At 47.4% G+C, this 17557-nt stretch overlaps 1 protein-coding gene across 1 annotated transcript in view; it reads right to left on the bottom strand.

Moving 5' to 3' along the window:
• Positions 1-16351, bottom strand: part of LOC146172085 (protein ABHD1-like) — a 43808-nt gene extending 27457 nt beyond the window's left edge. The window contains exons 1-3 of the mRNA XM_084585830.1: positions 16109-16351; positions 15220-15498; positions 7274-7543 (exon numbers count right to left, since the gene is read on the bottom strand). Coding sequence (XP_084441956.1) covers positions 7274-7543; positions 15220-15498; positions 16109-16351 — 792 coding nt within the window. The remainder of the gene's footprint in view (positions 1-7273; positions 7544-15219; positions 15499-16108) is intronic.
• Positions 16352-17557: the final 1206 nt, after the last annotated feature.

Raw genomic sequence — 17557 nt, 5'->3', positions numbered from 1 at the left:
GATCCCGCGGTGGTAATTACTCTAAAGTCAGCTTGTTGTCGTGCAGTTCGTACTCCACTGATTCAATACTGGTTTGCAAGCATGCATTTATGGGAAACCTAGAACTTAGGTGTACTGATTTTGTGGCTAATGCACCCTGATAAACAAATTCTGTTCCTGTCCTTTTATTTTAGATATATTCCTGAAAAGGATGAGAATGTTCCAATGTCTATAAGGCATCTATCTGATAAAGGGAAATTCGGGTCATGAACTGATGTGCCTTGGAAAGATGTCTTCTGATTTATGCATTCTGTCTTTCTACACAGGCGAGGTCCTCAGTGTACTTATAAGTGAATTCTGTGCATGTGTTTCAGAAGACTCAAGAATGAGCGCCAGTGTACATTGATAATTTTGTTATAGCCCTAAGCAAAAAGTTGTACTGGAAGGGTAAATGAAGAGGGCCTATGTTCGACTTCTACAAATTGCCAAAACGATTTATCGATTTAACTTTGTACGCTTATAATATCCTGAACATGATTCCGCTGTGTACATGCAGTGAATAAACATGCCTAAAAGACTTGCATTTAGCCATAGTCGGCTGAACCTGTTACCAAGTAGCGGTCTGGCGCTGGTCATGGTTCACTGAAGGAAATGCTGTGAGAGGACGCTTTTGTTGGAATTTCCTTCATATGACATAGTGCTGCTGCTGCTGGCTGCCATCCGCCTGGTCTATATGATACCATTAAACATCACTTGCAGCAGAAGATGGCTCCGAGGCAGTCTCCTGATTGAACACGCCCAGGAGCAGCTGCAGAGCCGGAAATCTTGTTTATGATGAACGAAAAACAGGGGGAGGCAATTCTCTGACTAGATGCGGTTAAAAGCTCAGCAGCTGTCAGCTTAGCTATCACTTAAATTAAGCGAGGGCACTAAGCAGCTTCGGATACACCTATGTGGGAATTCATGTTATAACCCCCCATCCCCTCCCAAAATATCAGTGCTCCAAAGACGCAGCATCAAAGGTCAGCCATCTGGGAGACCAAGAGGATCGACGAGCTGTGGAAATACCAAGGTTCAACTCCAGCTAGATGACTTAGAGGCTCAGGAAAAAAAATCGGCTAGAACACAGACAACTTCGAAACTCGAGCCTTTCATATGAGCAAACACGTGCTACTTAGGAACAACTGAGCACCAAAGATTACGGGCCGTGCATGCGATTTTACAAATATTCGGTCGAAATGAAAAACAAAAGAATGCGAACTTTGATGCATACGTGAAAAACTTACTATTTTTCTCACCAGTTACGCAACTCTGCGAAGCTGTCGCGGCAGAACAGCAGTAATCGCCAGCAGCTTCTTCCTCCCAAGTTAATCACAACTCGCAGTTCCTGGGCTGCCCTGCTCATCCATTATTTATCATGAGCCATCACTAGCCTGTTTCTACGCACGTTCCAGTCTGTATTTCGTACGTTTATCCTCGGCGCCTAATGTACATCCCAGGCGTAGTTAAAAAGATCCTACAGAATTTGTTCCTCGGCTCATAGGGACGCCATTAACCCGTACCCTTACTCTGTCGTACCAGTGCCGTTATTTTTAAAAGGGCAGAATTAAGGCCTAGCAGGTATTTTAATATACTTTTGGCAAAGAACCCATGATGTTGCGTTCCAGAACTGCTCAGTTGCCATCTTTACACCCCGAAAGCTGGGGGCTCAAGGAACCGTTGTGAAAAGCGCGTCGTCGCGCAGTTTTCAATTTTAAAAATCTGCATATATGAAGAAGTCTGTTCTGTTTTTAAGCGCACAATGTTTTGGGTTGGAAGGAGAAAAAGTGCACTGAAAAACACACAGAAGGAAAGAAAACGACGGGGCAAGCGCTAACTGTTACAAGAGTTAGCGCTGGTCCTGTTGCTTTCACCTGGCACTCAGTACGCTGGCTGCACAGCAATAGGGCACATCACAACATGAAGCGCGGTTTAGAGCCGGTGCAATCTATTCTGGCCTTGAGATTGAAGACAACCTGATGCCATTCTATATATGTCGAATTATCGCCATATCATATTATTCGCGAAACCCATTCGAGTTCAATACAACCGGGCTCTGCTGGAATCCTCTCTTTGTGTACACAACCGGCGAAGCAGTTACACGATGCTGCTCGTCACAGTTATGATGTGAAACGACTAAAAGCGTGCAGCATGAACAATGTGCCGTAATTCCGGCTATCTGAAGCGTGCTCCTAATGGTCTGCGAGCACATATTCACACACAGTACGGTGTTATGACTTCGTAATTAGAAGAAAGTATGAGTGAAAAACATATCTGAATTTTCGGCGAAGATCTGGCGGTCGTCTTCTCAGGCCTTGTGTAGTTGTGCCTCTGCGACGCCGTCTTCCGTTGGTGAAACAGTAATCGCTTCTTCCATCTCGTTTGTTATTTTTCGCGCCCTCAAACAGCCCAGTCTCACCACAAATCTAAGAAACCTCTTCTTACTTACAAGCTAGGTTACGTTTATTTTACTCTTCATAATCTCTAAATGGCCATATGACGTTTATCGGCGTCCTGATTACAGGCTGCGCGTTTTAGAATGGTCGCAACAAAATACAAAAATGAATTGCAATAAAAGCGAATTGCAAAACCAGCCGCTCTCGGATGTTAAGCACATGCTGGGACTTTAAACCATTAAGCAAACTCCACTGAATAAAAAGGCTTCTCATCATGTAATACCACGCATGCAATTACAGCGTTTCCTTTTCGTTATCACATCGCGAAGCATGCGCAGTAGAGAAGGCGCGTACCTCGAAGTCGTGGCGTCCCTGATTCACTTAACTATATATATGCTGAGTAACAGGTTGTTCCATTTAAATCGCCAAAGTATCTGTGTTATTGGCGAGCCTCCATCAAAAATATGAATCCCAAGGTCTCAGGTTGTTTGCTTCGTTAGGCATTTTTAGCGTTCTAAATCTCTTGACGCAGCCAGGAATTCTGGACAAGAGCATTTTCCAATAAGGTGTTTCTGAACACAAACTGTTGGCATATCGTAAAATTCCGCTAAAACAATCCATGCAACAGAAGATATCTAATGGGGAAGGGGGGGGGGGGTTCTAATTTTTTTCTTAGCGTTTTTGCTCACGTCTGAAACGTAGTTTATCGATTTTCTTACAGTTTTACCTACTCGACCGAGACAACGCTAAACCTTAAAAGAAACCAGTGATGTTATGTTCGTTGTTCGGCAGGTATGGAAGCAGAAGACGAGAACAGTGGACGATGATCTGATGATGGTCAGGAGGAGAAATAATATTTTTCATCTGTAAATATATATCTCCTCCTGACCATCATCAGATCATCGTCTACTGTTCTCGTCTTCTGCTTCCGTACCTGCCGAACAACGAACATATGCGTCAGCCCACGCTTTCTTTAAGGTTTCGTCTGATACTTGGTCGGATCTGAATACCTGGCGCTGTTTTAGGGCTGCGTCCGCGTCATCCTGGATCGAGATTACATCTTCCTTCTCGCTTTCTTCCAGATCTACTTCACAGGGCTGTTCCGTCGCCACACCCTGCTCACCACTCATTAGTTTGTCTGCCTCAGACCCCGCCGCTTGCTCCTCGTGTGATGTAGAGCTCAGCTTTGCGCTCTGCTCCGCCATGGTGACAGACGCGTTAACTGCTTCAGACAGAGGGCAGGCCTTATTCATAACAAGTGCCTCGTAACGACTGTCTATCTCCGAAAGCAGTTCCCAAACCTCCCTGGAGAGCAAACAATCCACTCCCTCCGCCAGCTTATCAGAAAGCGCGCATACAATGTCTACTGCCTCGGGCCCTGCTATGTGTGCGTTGGGCCGCCTGATGCTTACCGCAGGAGTGACCAGTTTTGCGTTAACTGTCTCCCCAAAAGCCGAAACTAGCTTTATCGAGCCTGATGGCTCCCGACATATACTTGGCACGAGGCCTTCAGCTCAAACGCACTTTCCCATATTGCGTGCCGGAGTTATCAAGGAGTGAGGTGAGCCGCCAGGTAAACGAGTTGCTAGACCTCGGGCTGGTGTATCCGGTGGAAAGCGAGTGCGCCCATCCCGTTGTAAGCGTGGGTAAGAAGGATGGATCGGTGCGCATGTGTGTTGACTATCGCGCTTTGAACGCAGCGACGCGCACGGATGCCTTTCCAATGTCACCCCCTAAAGAGCTCATCATGAGGGTGGGCCGCGCTAGGTATATCACTCTTATCGACTTGCGACGCGGATACTGGCAGGTGCCGGTAGCTCCGGAGAGCCAACATCTGACCGCCTTCGTAACTCACGAGGGACAATATGCTTGGCGCGTCATGCCGTTCGGGCTAAAGAACGCCGCGGCCACCTTTCAGCGGATAATGAACACCCTCCTCTCGAAACATCAGGCTTATGCGGCCGTATACCTCGATGACATCGCCATTTTTTCTTCCTCGTGGACTGAACACTTGCGGCACTTAGAAATAATTTTTGATTTGTTGCGCGACGCCAAGCTTAAAGTGAGCCGAGAAATTGTCAGGTCGCACAGGCCCACATTAAGTACCTAGGACACATAGTGGGAGGCGGAACCCATGGGCTAGACCCAGAAAAGATATTGGCCATTCGTGGGCTCGTGCCCCCCGCAACAAAGAGACAGCTACGGAGTCTGCTAGGCTTATCTGGTTACTACCGCGATTACGTTGAAGGATACGCCGAGGTGGCCGCACAACTCACGTCTTTGACGAGGCGAGGTGTACCTAACAAGATTCCGTGGAGCCAGGAAGCACAAAACGCGCTCGACAGGCTCAAGTCAGCTCTGTGCGAAGCTGCATCGCTGAACACCCCCGACATTAAAAAGCCATATTGGCTGTTCACCGACGCATCCGACGTTGCAGCGGGGGCTTGTTTGGCGCAGGTGGGAGACGAGGGCGGGAAAGGCCGATAGCGTTTGCCAGCCACCGATTCACGCCAACGCAGACCCGCTGGTCTACGATCGAGCGGGAAGCATTTGCCATTATCTGGGCCCTAAAGAAATTTGATCATTGTGTGTACGGGGCAGAAATTAACGTGGTGTCTGACCACAACCCCCTCTCCTATCTCACTACTAGTACGCCTCATGGGGCAAAACTCGCGCGATGGGCGCTGGCCTTACAGCGCTACAATGTGACGGTGACCCACAGGAAAGGGTCAAGCAATGGTAACGCCGACGCGTTAACCCGTGTCCCCAATGTGACTTGGGGCGTAGAGCAAGCACACGCTTGAGCCATGGCCTTTCGACGACGCGTGAATGTTCCCGCGTACCCGGCGCAATGTGTGATATGAACGGTGGAGTGCGCGTGAACTTGACGTGAGGACATCCAATTGCTCGCGCGCGGGACTTTCACGAACACTGTCCAGTCCACCGATGCGAATGTGTGGTTTGTTCTGTGCTATACCCATCTTGTGTCGCGAGTTTCATTTGGTGTTTCATTCACGTGCGAAGTGTCTTACATGTTTTGTTTTCTTCGCGGGTTGTTGCGGTCTTTGTTGTATTAGGCTGAAATGACCGGATTCCAAGCTCATTTACCCTCTTGGGAGGGGCGTGTAAGGCCGCAGTGAAAAGCGACTCGCACGTGGAGTCGCGCTGGCGGTCGATCCCCCCACGCGCCGAGGCAAAGGAGCGAGCGCTGTTATTTTTTTTTTTTCTCCTTGTCCCCCCTTTTCTTGGGCGCGGGCTCGCGGGGCGCGCGGGAGGCCTGGTTGGTTTCATCCTTTCGCCCCGAGGCGTCGCCAAGACGCGAACGCAGCCGGGATCAACAGTGGCACGCTTCTGCGAACCAGCTTACGGTCAGCAGAGGGCGACAATAGGCGCGACAGTGCCCCCCACCCCCTTTTCCTCGAACGGGACGGCTGACTGACCTCGTCTCGTTATCCCCCGCGGCGTTTCTTTCACAAAGGCGCAGATGCAAGGTCGCGTCGCAAACACGCTGAGGAGTGGAGGCAAAGACAGGCGCCGTGTGAGAGGGTTTGCGGACCGGCGAGTGGAAAGAGTGTGTGTTTTGAATGTTGTATTTTTATTTGAAGTAATTAAGGACCTGGGTCCGAGATTATTCCCAACCCAGGGGGGTTGTGGCATGTTTTTGAATAATTTGATTGGCTGCTTTATTTTCGGGGCGGGTCACCTAGGGTGACCGCCTTCAGGCCTTAGTTGATGTTTGTCATCAAAAAGCGGTCCTCGGACCATGTTTGTCAGTCAAGTTTGAGGCTCCGTGCTTAGCACGTATTTACATTCCCTAGGCTTTAACCGAGATGCTCGGTAGAAAAGTAAGGGCTTGTAGTGACTTCTCTGTGTGAGAGTCTATTTTGTCTTAAGTTGCAGTTGTCTGTGTGACTTGTTACTGTAACTGTTTGCCAATGTAAATAATATTTTTCATCTGTAAATATATATCTCCTCCTGACCATCATCAGATCATCGTCTACTGTTCTCGTCTTCTGCTTCCGTACCTGCCGAACAACGAACATAACATCACTAAACCTTTCCCTGCACATTCGACAATATAAACATTCCCGTCAATATTTCTGTAACTGTGTCTTACAGTGATCTGCAGTTGCCTCCCAATTAAATTGGTATCCGAGAGAGTTGGGCTTGAGTTCATGGGTAATGAACATTAGAAACTGGTTAGAATATTAGGACTGTGTAGTCCTCGTATGTCAGAGAGTTAGGACTTGTGCGGTTGCTACAAGGACACCACCACACCAATTTGGAGAAAATAGCTTGTGGGCTCCCTGCTTTGTACAAGGAATGTACAATGTCATCCACTCCTTGTTCGAGCATGGTCCAGTCTTCAAAGGACCGTTTTGTCCGACACGACTGCATATCGCAACAAAGGGATGCAAGCACAGAGGGACCTCGAGGTGCTTCCTCGCATGGAATGCCACTAAGCTTCACTGCGCGGCGGGGCCGGACGCAATGACAGTCTGAGGACAATGGCCGTGTTCGAAATATATCATTACAGAAATCCTTCCTACAATGGCTAAAATCACCTTGGCAGTTTCATTTCGAAGCGCCAATCGTCAATGCAATGGCCTGCTCATCAACTTCAAACCAGATGCTTGGTCGCTCCGACGTCCTAAGTACCAATCTGTAATACAACTGAGCCCTCAATGTGATAGCCAGCCTTGATTTTCTAATGACGGTTTGTTTGATCACTCTGACATCTTGTTTATCAAACTAGTACACAATTGAGCCGTCAATATGGCAATATAATGCCTCTCTTCATAATTACGTCACAATTGTCACAACATCATTTGGTATACTTTCATCTGTGTTTCACTCACGGCCTGGCGCACCACCTCCTCGTTTTCGCGCAGTCGCCCGACAAGTCCACGCGTGATGCAGGCGTTGAGAAGCAGGTTGCCGCCCCAAGGGCTGGCTAGGGTGCGGGCGGCCACTGCGGTCTGGAAGATCGGCGAAACGGCCAGCGCTGCGTCCAGTTGTGCATGCGAACCCCACTGGCACAGGTAGAGCGACAGCACCAGGCCTCCCAAGGACACGCCCACGCCCAGGAGACAGTCACGAGGGTAGCGCTTTCGCACCTCGCACACCACCTGCGGCGCCAGCCTTGTCGATTGCTCTTAACTCACTCGAACGTTGGTTTATTTGATTTATATTTCTTTTATTTTTTTTGTCTTGGAGGCGGTACGTATGAAGAATTTGAATACAATTCTACAGAAGGGGGTCCCAAGGTAAAAACCGGCATGGGGACCTCCTGTGAGTGAGGGCACTATTAGACTTTGAATAATAAAACAGCAATACAAAGCAAGTGCACATAAATGTTTTAATCGCACCAAATAAAAAACGCAAGTAATAAATTAACAATGTTCGCTCTTACCACCTATGTAGAAAATTGTATGAAACGAATTTAAACAATAATATCAAAGTCATTAATACCATAGCCAAGGAATAACGGACAAGGAAAAAGCCGTTACCAATATTTCAGGAAAAATGCAATGCAAAATAACATGAAACAAAATTATTCGCAAAAGGGCATAATAGATTAGATAATAGTCAAGAGCGATAAAAAAGAAATTAAAAGCAAAATAATCACTATGCTAATGTAGTAACCAGGTAGCTCTTCAACAATTGATGAAATGTGTGTTATGTGCGTAGTAACTTTAATTCAGTCGGTATAAAATTTTATATCTTTTCTTTGCGCCCGATACATGTACGGGGTCATTGCATTAGGTTTCAGTTCATAATTACGAACATAAAATACAAGTATAACGAAAGTAAGAAAATCGAGAGAAAGAATATTTAGGTGACCGTATTCGCGCAATGCAGTCGGTTCTAATGAAGCAAAAGCGTTTACACGCATGGCTTCATTTCGCAAATGACGAAGGCACGAAAAGTGAGTACTGCACGCATTTCCACGCAATGATAAGAAATAAGTCATGCAGACATTGGTAGCAACGTGTTCTGATTAATAGGTGAATCCCAAAGGCAATGTTAGACGTTATAGACCTGATATGGGCAGCAAACATTGAGTTATAGTCAAAACATGTGGAGTATCCCACATTATATTAACATGGGTATTAAAGTGAAATTGGGGAGTTATGAATATTTGTGTTACTACAATGAAATACCATGAAACTAGTTTTCTGAGGATTAATGTCAAGCAAGTTTATTTCATTCCACATTGCAATACGGTGAATATCTTCGCCTAATTTAGAAGCAAGGTTAGAAATATCGAAATCGGTGGAAAATGCTGTTGTATCATCAGCACGAACTATGCAAGAATTAGTGAGCCAGTTTGGAAGGTCATTAAGTACAGCTCCAAGCGCTTTCGCTCTGTAAGAGAATATAGTTATGCGAGGTTCAACGTGCCTGAGCTTAATATGGGCTATGGACACTGAGTGTGGGGCATTGTATTATATGCACAAGCTGTGCTCATCGACATGCCCAGGCATCGTACCTGTTACAAGCGTTCCATTTTTTTTTTTTTTCAGGTCACCTTCATCGAAATGCGTCCTCAAGGAACGGGACAGCCTTGGGCTTACGAGCCGAACGTCGAAGTCATTCAGCTAGCATGGCGTGGTTAGTTAACCGAGAATGTTTAGTAAAGCTCTATTGACGGAAAAAACATTTAACTAAATACGCGACAAGGTGCAGGCCGTGCAGTGGCCGCTCGCAGCTGCCGAAGAGCCGAATGCTCATGTACAACCTAATACAAAATCAACCTATTCTGTGAAGGAGGAACAATAGCTTCGGCACTTCTGCTCGGTTTGTTATGCCCGTTCTCTTCGATACTCCTCTACTGACGCGAATATTCCCTCTACTGTGACGGTGATGCAGAAATACAGGCGACATCATTTTGAGCGAGATTGTACGATATTTCGCGAAACCGTGTGCTTCTCGTGAGCCTTGCGATAGACTGCGCTTGCTTTTTTGCGAACTGGGCCCAAGGACTTGACATGCTGTAATATATTTTTGTTCTTAAAAGGCATGTCAGGGGGGGAATCCACTCGAGCGGCACCATCACTCTAAACCCCTATAAATGGTCATCACGTTGGCTGACAGTTCTTTTTGTTTTTTTGTCTGCATGCTGTACTCGACACTTTTGCCTCTTTTCGCACTGCAATTCAACCTACACCTAGCAAAAAAAAAGTTTGGGGGACACTTAAGCTCCGTTTTTAAGGGAATGACGGGATAGCATGGGCTACCATCCCACATATAAAGCTCCGCTATAACCAAGCCAAATGAAAGTGACTGCGTGTACTAGGGGTAACGTCAATGCAAGGGTCGTGACAGCCTGATTCTGATATCACTCTCCCGTGTGAGGGTAGAGGCCCGACGCGGGGGGGTGGGGGGGGGGACAGCTCCTGTCAAATGTAATGTCAGGAAGCCTTACGTCCAGCTAGTGCTCGGCCGTGTCAGCTGCCAGCTACCGCTTGCGAGCGACATGCTCGTTTCGCTCACGAAGTCAACGTATTTTTGGTGAACGGGGACTTTAACGCTATTAGCCGCGAGATCGACCTAGAGGTGGCTCCACCGTCGCTCCGGTAGTGGGGATCGGCAGCCGGCGGCGCTTTGCCAAGAAAACGTGCCTTAACTGTCTATAGTGTTCCAATGTTACCGAAAAAAATCCGTGAATTTTGCCAATGCAGCAAAAAAAAAAAAAAAAAAAAAACGCTGCGCGGATTTTAAGAAAACAAGGCACGCAACCACCCGTCTTTTAGTTTTAAGGCATCGCTTTGCACGGTTTTTGCGTTGTGCGGCGTCCACAGGTCTAATACTTTGGCCTGAACATATATATCACTTCTCAACAGGGCGCACGTGTCTTATACGAGTGAGACAGGAAATTTTAGTCTCAAGCCCATGGAGATACAATGTTCATGCTTTGACCTGCAGTACTTTAGAATGAATCGAGGCAGACTGGTTCATTATATCGTACCTGACTCGAGGATTAAGCTGGGTAAACGTAGCACTGACAGCGTACTGCCCGGCAGGTCGCCGTAGACTGAGTGGACATCAACTCTGGCTAGACAACCAGGCACAAGTATTTCCCAGAAATGAGATCCAAACTATACAGGAAACCTCGCCGCACAGGAAAGCTGACTGCTCACGTGTAGAGCGGGGAGTGGATTGAATTTGCTGAGCTCACAACAGGGCGGATGCTTGTTGCGGCAGATAATCTGCTTTTGCACTGTAAAATGACTAAATTATTTGCTGACAACAGTATCTCTTGCTGGGCTAGTTGGTGTGACATTGTGTTTAACCAAGAAGTGTGTGCTGACGCTACCTACCTAGGGCGAAGAAAGATTTCTTGCCATTCGATTCGGCCCAGTCAAAAACTGTTAAGAGGGCTATTGCCGCCCTCTCTACTGAATCTGCACTCCTCAAGTCGTGCTGTCACATGATGAGGGCGAGCTTCCAGGGTGAGGTGAGTAGACTGCGTAAAGCAGGGATCCCAGACCATGTTATGGCTGGTGTCACTGAGGCATTGCTACAAAAACTCACGGGCAAGCCAAAGGGGCAACGTAGGAAAGAACCCTTTCATGGAGCCAAGCCTGTGGTGATACCTTATATCCACAAAGTGTCCCAGAAATTAAAATGAGTTGGCAACAAGTACGGAGTCGCCATGGTCTTCTCCCCCCCTGCAAATTGGCCAAGATGTGCCCGAAGGTTCCCAGCAGTGCTAAAGCAACATCGGGGTGTGGAAAGAAACACTCGAAGCCCTACGTAAGGTGTGCGACGGGAGTGGTCTACGAGATCCCCCTTACGTGTGGCAAGGTGTACGTCGGTCAGACCGGGCGCTGCGTTAACGAGCGTGCTGGTGAACATTACAGGTATTTAGGGAACGCACCAGATTCGTTCCAAAACCAACCCGCCCATTGCGGCTCGTGCTTTGATGAAAATAAAAAAAGCTGTGAACCACGATTTGGAGAGATTAAAATTCGGACCAGAAGTAAAGACAGATTATCTCGCGCGCTCGCAGAAGCCTTTTTTATCAAAGAAAGGGGGGCAGGTGTGTCAGCCCCACTTCTACATCTGTGCATGAAAGCGAGCATAGATTGTTGAAAGATGCGAGGTTATGACAAATTTTACCCGAGGGCGTTTTTTTTTTTTGCGTCCTACCTTTCAGGACATGCGCAGGCGTTCACAGTCTTCGGGCTATATATTTGTGCACATGTATCTTTCAGTAAACTTCGTTCCAGTCCGCGCCTGTCCCGTTCGTCTTTCTGTGTGTTCTGTCTAACATTTAGCGCTGTTTTTCCTTTGGTTAAACACAATGATTTCCTGAAACCGAGGGAAGTATAAGAAGTTTCTAATGTATGTGATGTTTATAAATGTGAAATTAGTAGGTAGTGTAATTATTTTTTTCAATGACAATGGGCAATGAAATTCACAATTTGACAGAGGTTTTACTCAGTTGACAAAATTTAGGACTATCAGCGATTAATTTTCAGTAACGTTAAAGTGCAAGCTACGATTCAGTAGTTGCTAAGACATTGTAAAAACTGCGCTTGGTCGCTGTCATGTTCACGTAAGGAATGTTTAAGGCTGGAGATCTCTTTATCATTGTAATTAATGCTGAACAGTGACTTGGGGCGGTTCTGTCATTTACTTCCAAAACAGGTGCCGGATATAAAACTATCCTGAAAGAAATGGAGTTTATCTTGTCATGTAACTATAGATATGTATTTATTCCAGAACTAAACTCAGATGATTGAGCCCGTATGAAGCTCCCCTTGTCAGAAGCAACCAGTTTGCTTGAAAGACAGCATCGACGGTTATAATGATTCTTATTGGCTACCAGTGTACATTGATCTATGCGTATTGTGCAATATTTAGTGTAGCAGTTGCTGGGAAGATTTGTTTCTCAAACGTTCTAGCATTTCTCTAAAGCGAAGTGTGCTGAATACCACTGTTACGGATGCTCAGAAGCCTTCAAAGCAACAAAAAGAAGAAAGGGAATGGATATATATGTTTAACGCGCCATGCGACATCGCCTATATGATGGATGATGTAAGGGTGGGACTCGGTGTCGTTGCCCACGTGGAATTGTTTAACATGCAGTCAAACCCCACAGCCTAGGAGCGCCTTTCGGAACGTCGGAATTGGACCTCCATTCTTGAAATCAGCAGTCAAACGCCCTACCAATGAGACACTGCGGCAGAGGTTTAACAGAACAAAAAAAGTACTCAGACAACTCTACCGTTGATACAGAAGGCACAGAGTGGCTTGTTCAAACTGGATTTTGCTATGCAGCAGTATGTGGTCGCATGTTTCAGTAGTTGCGGTATTCCAAACAGAAACGGGAATGTGCGATGTTTGAGCGTTTTTATTAAGTTGCATTGACGGCAGCAAACTATTTTGCTTTGACATGGTGCCTAACAATAGCAAGGCTTTGTTTGAGACACCGCTTGTCAAAGAATCTCAAGCGCCGATGACCGCGACTGATGATGTCCTTTCCAGCGTGACATATTGGATATGGACAAGTACTTTTTTTTAATGGAGCGTGGGATAATAGCCTGTTCATATTTATTTTGAAAAAGGCGGGTAGGTAAGCAAAAGCGCACGGGAACCGCGAAACAAACAAAAAGCACTCTTGTACACGCCGCACGCGCGCGTAAATCTCTGCGGGCTGGCACGCGACGCGAACACGCGTCCACACTGGATAGGGTTCGTCGCTATGCCGCTAGGTGGCGACTCTGCTCGATCCTGAGGACAATAGCGTTAAAACGCATAAATCGAAAGTGAAACCGCAGCATAACCTCGGGAGCCGGCTTTGTCGGTGGGAAGGCGCTGCATACGCACGCGCCCGATCTCAGGATCAGCACTCGTGGCACATTAAAGAGATCAGAGACTCCATCCGCCAGGGACCGAAATCCGTCTTGTGCGGTAGAAATCATTGACCTTTTTTTTTTCTTTCCACAAGATAGGGTCAAGTCCCTATTTCTTAAACAAAAAAACATAGTTAAGCCCTTAAAAACAAAATTAAGTTAGGAAAGTTTGTACCCTATGTGTCACCAGAAGGTCACAATACGCGGCACTGGGGATCCAGCGCCTGGCCCTCCGTGTGGTGGTTATGTTTCTTTCCTTCGTAATTACACCCGCCATGTTTACAAACCATGTGACATTTCATTACGCCGGGAACTCATTTTAAGCTTTGCCCTTTATATGGCCTAGAGATTTAGAAACTTTCTGCTTGCAACAATACGTGTTAGACGCCACAATCATTCCTGCGACCTAAAATCGCTTCCCGCTCCGGTCACAATTTTAATCTTGTATTAGTTAGTCTACCGTATTTTATGAGATGGCTCCCCCTTTTCAGTCTCAATCTATTAAGAAGCTTCCATTCGGAACCATTCCACGGAAAGAGGCGACTCTGCCAGGAAAGAAGCATAATGTAAAAATTAATTCGAATTCTTCGAATACCTCCAGAAGTTGCCATTTAACTGTAGGGACAAGGAATATCCATCAGGCTGCCGACACTTGCGCTTAGCAACCTTCTCGTTTGGCCGCATCCGCTCTTTCCATGCTGTGCTGTTGCAAAGCATCTCCTTGTGGCTTTCATTATTCCTCCAACTTCTATCACAGTCCAACTTCTATCGCAGGGAAATTTTTGTCCACAGCTGACAAATACGAAAGTGTTACTTCCGGTAAAGAGCTTCATTCAGCCCACTTGTCTTACATATCCAACAGCCACGTGATAAAGCAGAGTGTGAGTCGACAAGTGAGAAAGAATTTCAAAACGCGACGTGGCAGAGAAAAGCATTCTGACAACTGTTACTTATTCATGCCAACCCCTTCGATGCCACTAGTTTATTTCTGTTTACGCTGCGCAATTACGTAATGCTCACACCAAAGGGTTTTTGCAGTATGGTTTTAAATCAAAACACTAAATCTTCATTTAGAACGCGCCTACGAATGCAAGAAACCCGTGCAGAGCGAGCGACGAAGCGCGCCCCACGGAGCTGTTGCAAAATAAAACAATGTAGGATTTGCATAAGCCAACAGTCTAGCGCCCACCTCGCGTGAATAGATAGATAGATGTATTTATTGAAAGGAAAAGGCAGAGAGGTTGGCCGGAATAATTCAAATATGGCCTCCTACTCTGCACTGGGGAAGGGGAAGGAGATCGCGTGAAGATCAGGATGTCGGCCTTTCAACGACGTATTTGCCAAAATAAGTTCTCCTGTCGCGCTTATATTAGGTACTGTGCTTTCCAGAATGCCAAGAATGAAAAGCAACTCAGCCCACAAAGGATGCCGTAGATTGGAGGACGCGCATAATTTCAGCGAGGTTCTTTGACGTGTACTGACACTGCACAGCACGCGGCTGATTTGTGCATCGCGTTCACCGTAGCGCTATCGCCACGGCCGAAATAGAACCCGGGACACCGGCTTTGTAATCAGGCGCCCTAGTCATTGAGCAACCGCGGCGGACGCCGAAAGTCAATTTCTGGAAATAAAACTACTTCGTACCGTACAAAATGTATTTCTTTATTAACCTTTCGTCGCATCGAATGTGAAGTGATATTTAAGTATGATGATCTAGCGTCATTCATTGTTGTTCACTACATTATAGTAGTGGGAGGGGAAAAAATTAATGCACGAGGCGGTACCATAACTATCGCCTTTGTAGCTCCCCGTAAAGTACCAACGCGAATGGCTTTAATTCCCGGTACAGCGCAGTCCTCCTCAGAGACGCATTGCCCTTAAAACAGATGTAGCAGCTAGGGTGCATATCAAAGAGCCACATTTGGAGAGAGTGGTAGTACCTCGGCAAAATCGCTCACGCTCGCCGCGTAGGTGATGTGGTGCGTGGTGAGGGACACGCCCCCGCAGCCCCGCCCGTTGACCACCACGCAGGGGAAGCCGAGCTTGGCGAGCATCGGCAGCATCGAACGCCATGGCCGGCTTTGGCTGTCCGTGGAGCCCCCGGCGATGAGCAGCACCACGGGGCCGGGCTGATCCTCGTTGAGCCAGTCTAGGGCTATCACGCCTTGGTCCCAGAGAACAAACAGCTCGCGACGGTAGTTGACTCTCGGGAGCCACCACTGCACGCGGGAACACCGCACAAGATCATTATTAGGAATACGTCTATCTACGTACGGTACTGGCCATCCTTTCTTGCGAAAACTGTCTAAACTCAACCGTTCACCTAACATTCTGCCGTTCCCTGCTGCGATTTCCCTCTCTTCGGTTGCCCTCAAGGACCCTCTATTATCTCACCTAAACAAAGCATGCTCTGCTCATGCCCGGTCACGTAACCGATGCGGCTGTCGCTTAAGATATGCGGGTTAACTGATGCTGAGAGATGTGACGCCACGCACGAACGGAACTTTTCAGCTGCAAGTCAGATGTTGAGGCGCATTTGAAAGCGTTTATGGACCTTCCTTGATCCGAATATGGAGAAACAGCAGCCTCTTCCCGGCGGTCGTGTGCACTAGCTATAACCAAGTTAAATTATTTCCATTTTGACGCCCTGAATTGGTCCAGGTAAACTTTTACCATCAGCGTTTTTTGCAACCCACTGTACACACCTGCCACCAGCAGCTCGAAGAAACCCTGAGCGTTTGACAAGCCTCCCCAAAGGCAGCGTCCAGCCTTACGATAACCCAAGAGACATGCTTGTTTCCGTTACAGGGAAACGTGAGGTGCACGCACATGGTAGAAGCTGGCGACGATACGCTGCATGACGGAGCCGGTGCACCAAAATGGTGGCCAATAGTGGCTCCTCAAAACGCTTTTCATCTGTCCAGTCAGAAGCCGGCGCAGGATGCCATTGCGGCACACTATCCGCGGCTTGCGCACCACCGCAAACACGTAGTATACGACGTATGAGAGGCATCCTAGGAGCAGCAGCAACTCGCCTTTTGAAGGCGTCTTCATACGGATCACGACACTCATCGCTCACCGCTAAAGCCTCGAGTAGCCGGTAGACTGAACAGACGGCGGCCCCTGCTGGCAGAAACTTCCGCTTCTTCTTCTTCTTCTTGATTTTTTAAACGGGACACAAACTCACATGGGGCGATCGGCCAAGGTGCAGTAGTATATACATGAAAACTGCCACAGGTGATTACGACAAAATAGCAACTCCAATCTGGAATTTTGACAAATGTACTGATGTAAAGCGATAGAAGAGCATTTAAAGTTTAATAATAAACGGAATATTTCTTTGAAGAAGAAGATGTCGAAAAAATTTAAGAGTTTGCAATTTAACCTACAAGATGCAATTAAATAACCATGGAGAATCCCGCATACTGAACCAAATGCAAATCCAGTGGCGCTCGCATCGAACGATAATACCACTGGCAGAAGAAAGGGGGGGGAGGGCAGGGGGGGGGGCTAACTGGATTGATTGATTGATTGAAAACTTTATTTGTCTTTTGGTAGTTTGTTAGCGGTGGAGGTCGAGGCTTCTTCTGGAAGTCCGTCACCTCTCTGGCCGTGGTTGGGCTCCTAGTCCAGGGCTCCACTGAGTCAGGCCACCTCGCTTGCGTGTGCTATGAGTGCCCTCTGGGCCTCTAGCTCGCAGCTGGTGAGCCGGCTCTCCCATTGCTCCGCACTTGGTGTTTTCTGTTTGTGAAATGCATGATTTCTCTCGCATTCCCACGTGATGTGATATAGTGTTGGTTTTGATCCGCACCATGGGCAGCTGGCGCTATATTGTCTTGGAAAAATCTTGTTTGGTATGTGTAGGTTTGGGAAGGAGCCCGTTTGTAGTCTCCTCCATCCCGTGGCTTCTTCCTTGGTTAGTTGTTTGTGGGGCGGGGGGTAGTGAAACCTCAGCCCCTTATATAGGTTTAGTAGGTCTGAATAGCTCTCTCCGCATCTGATCTGGGGGTCCTCCGGGGTGTGCGACGCTCCCGCTCGGCTGGTCATCCCTCGAGCTAGGTTGTCTGCCCCCTCGTTGCCCCTGATTCCCGCGTGGCTCGGTATCCAGATTATGTTTTGCTTTGGTGTCTCCTCCGAGGGCGCACCCTCTTTGAGGATCTTGAGTGCCGCACTGCTAATCCTGCCCCTAGTGTAATTCCGGCATGCCTCTTGTGAGTCTGTTAAGAAGTGGAGAGGTCTCCCTGTCCTATATCCTTCTCTTACAGCCAGAGCAATGGC

The sequence above is a fragment of the Amblyomma maculatum genome, unplaced genomic scaffold (assembly GCF_055883805.1).
Source record: "Amblyomma maculatum isolate TAMU_Amacu unplaced genomic scaffold, ASM5588380v1 scaffold_13, whole genome shotgun sequence".
Lineage (NCBI taxonomy): Eukaryota > Metazoa > Arthropoda > Arachnida > Ixodida > Ixodidae > Amblyomma > Amblyomma maculatum.
Note: the sequence above shows the minus strand (reverse complement) of the source record. Positions and strands in the feature narration are given on the sequence as shown.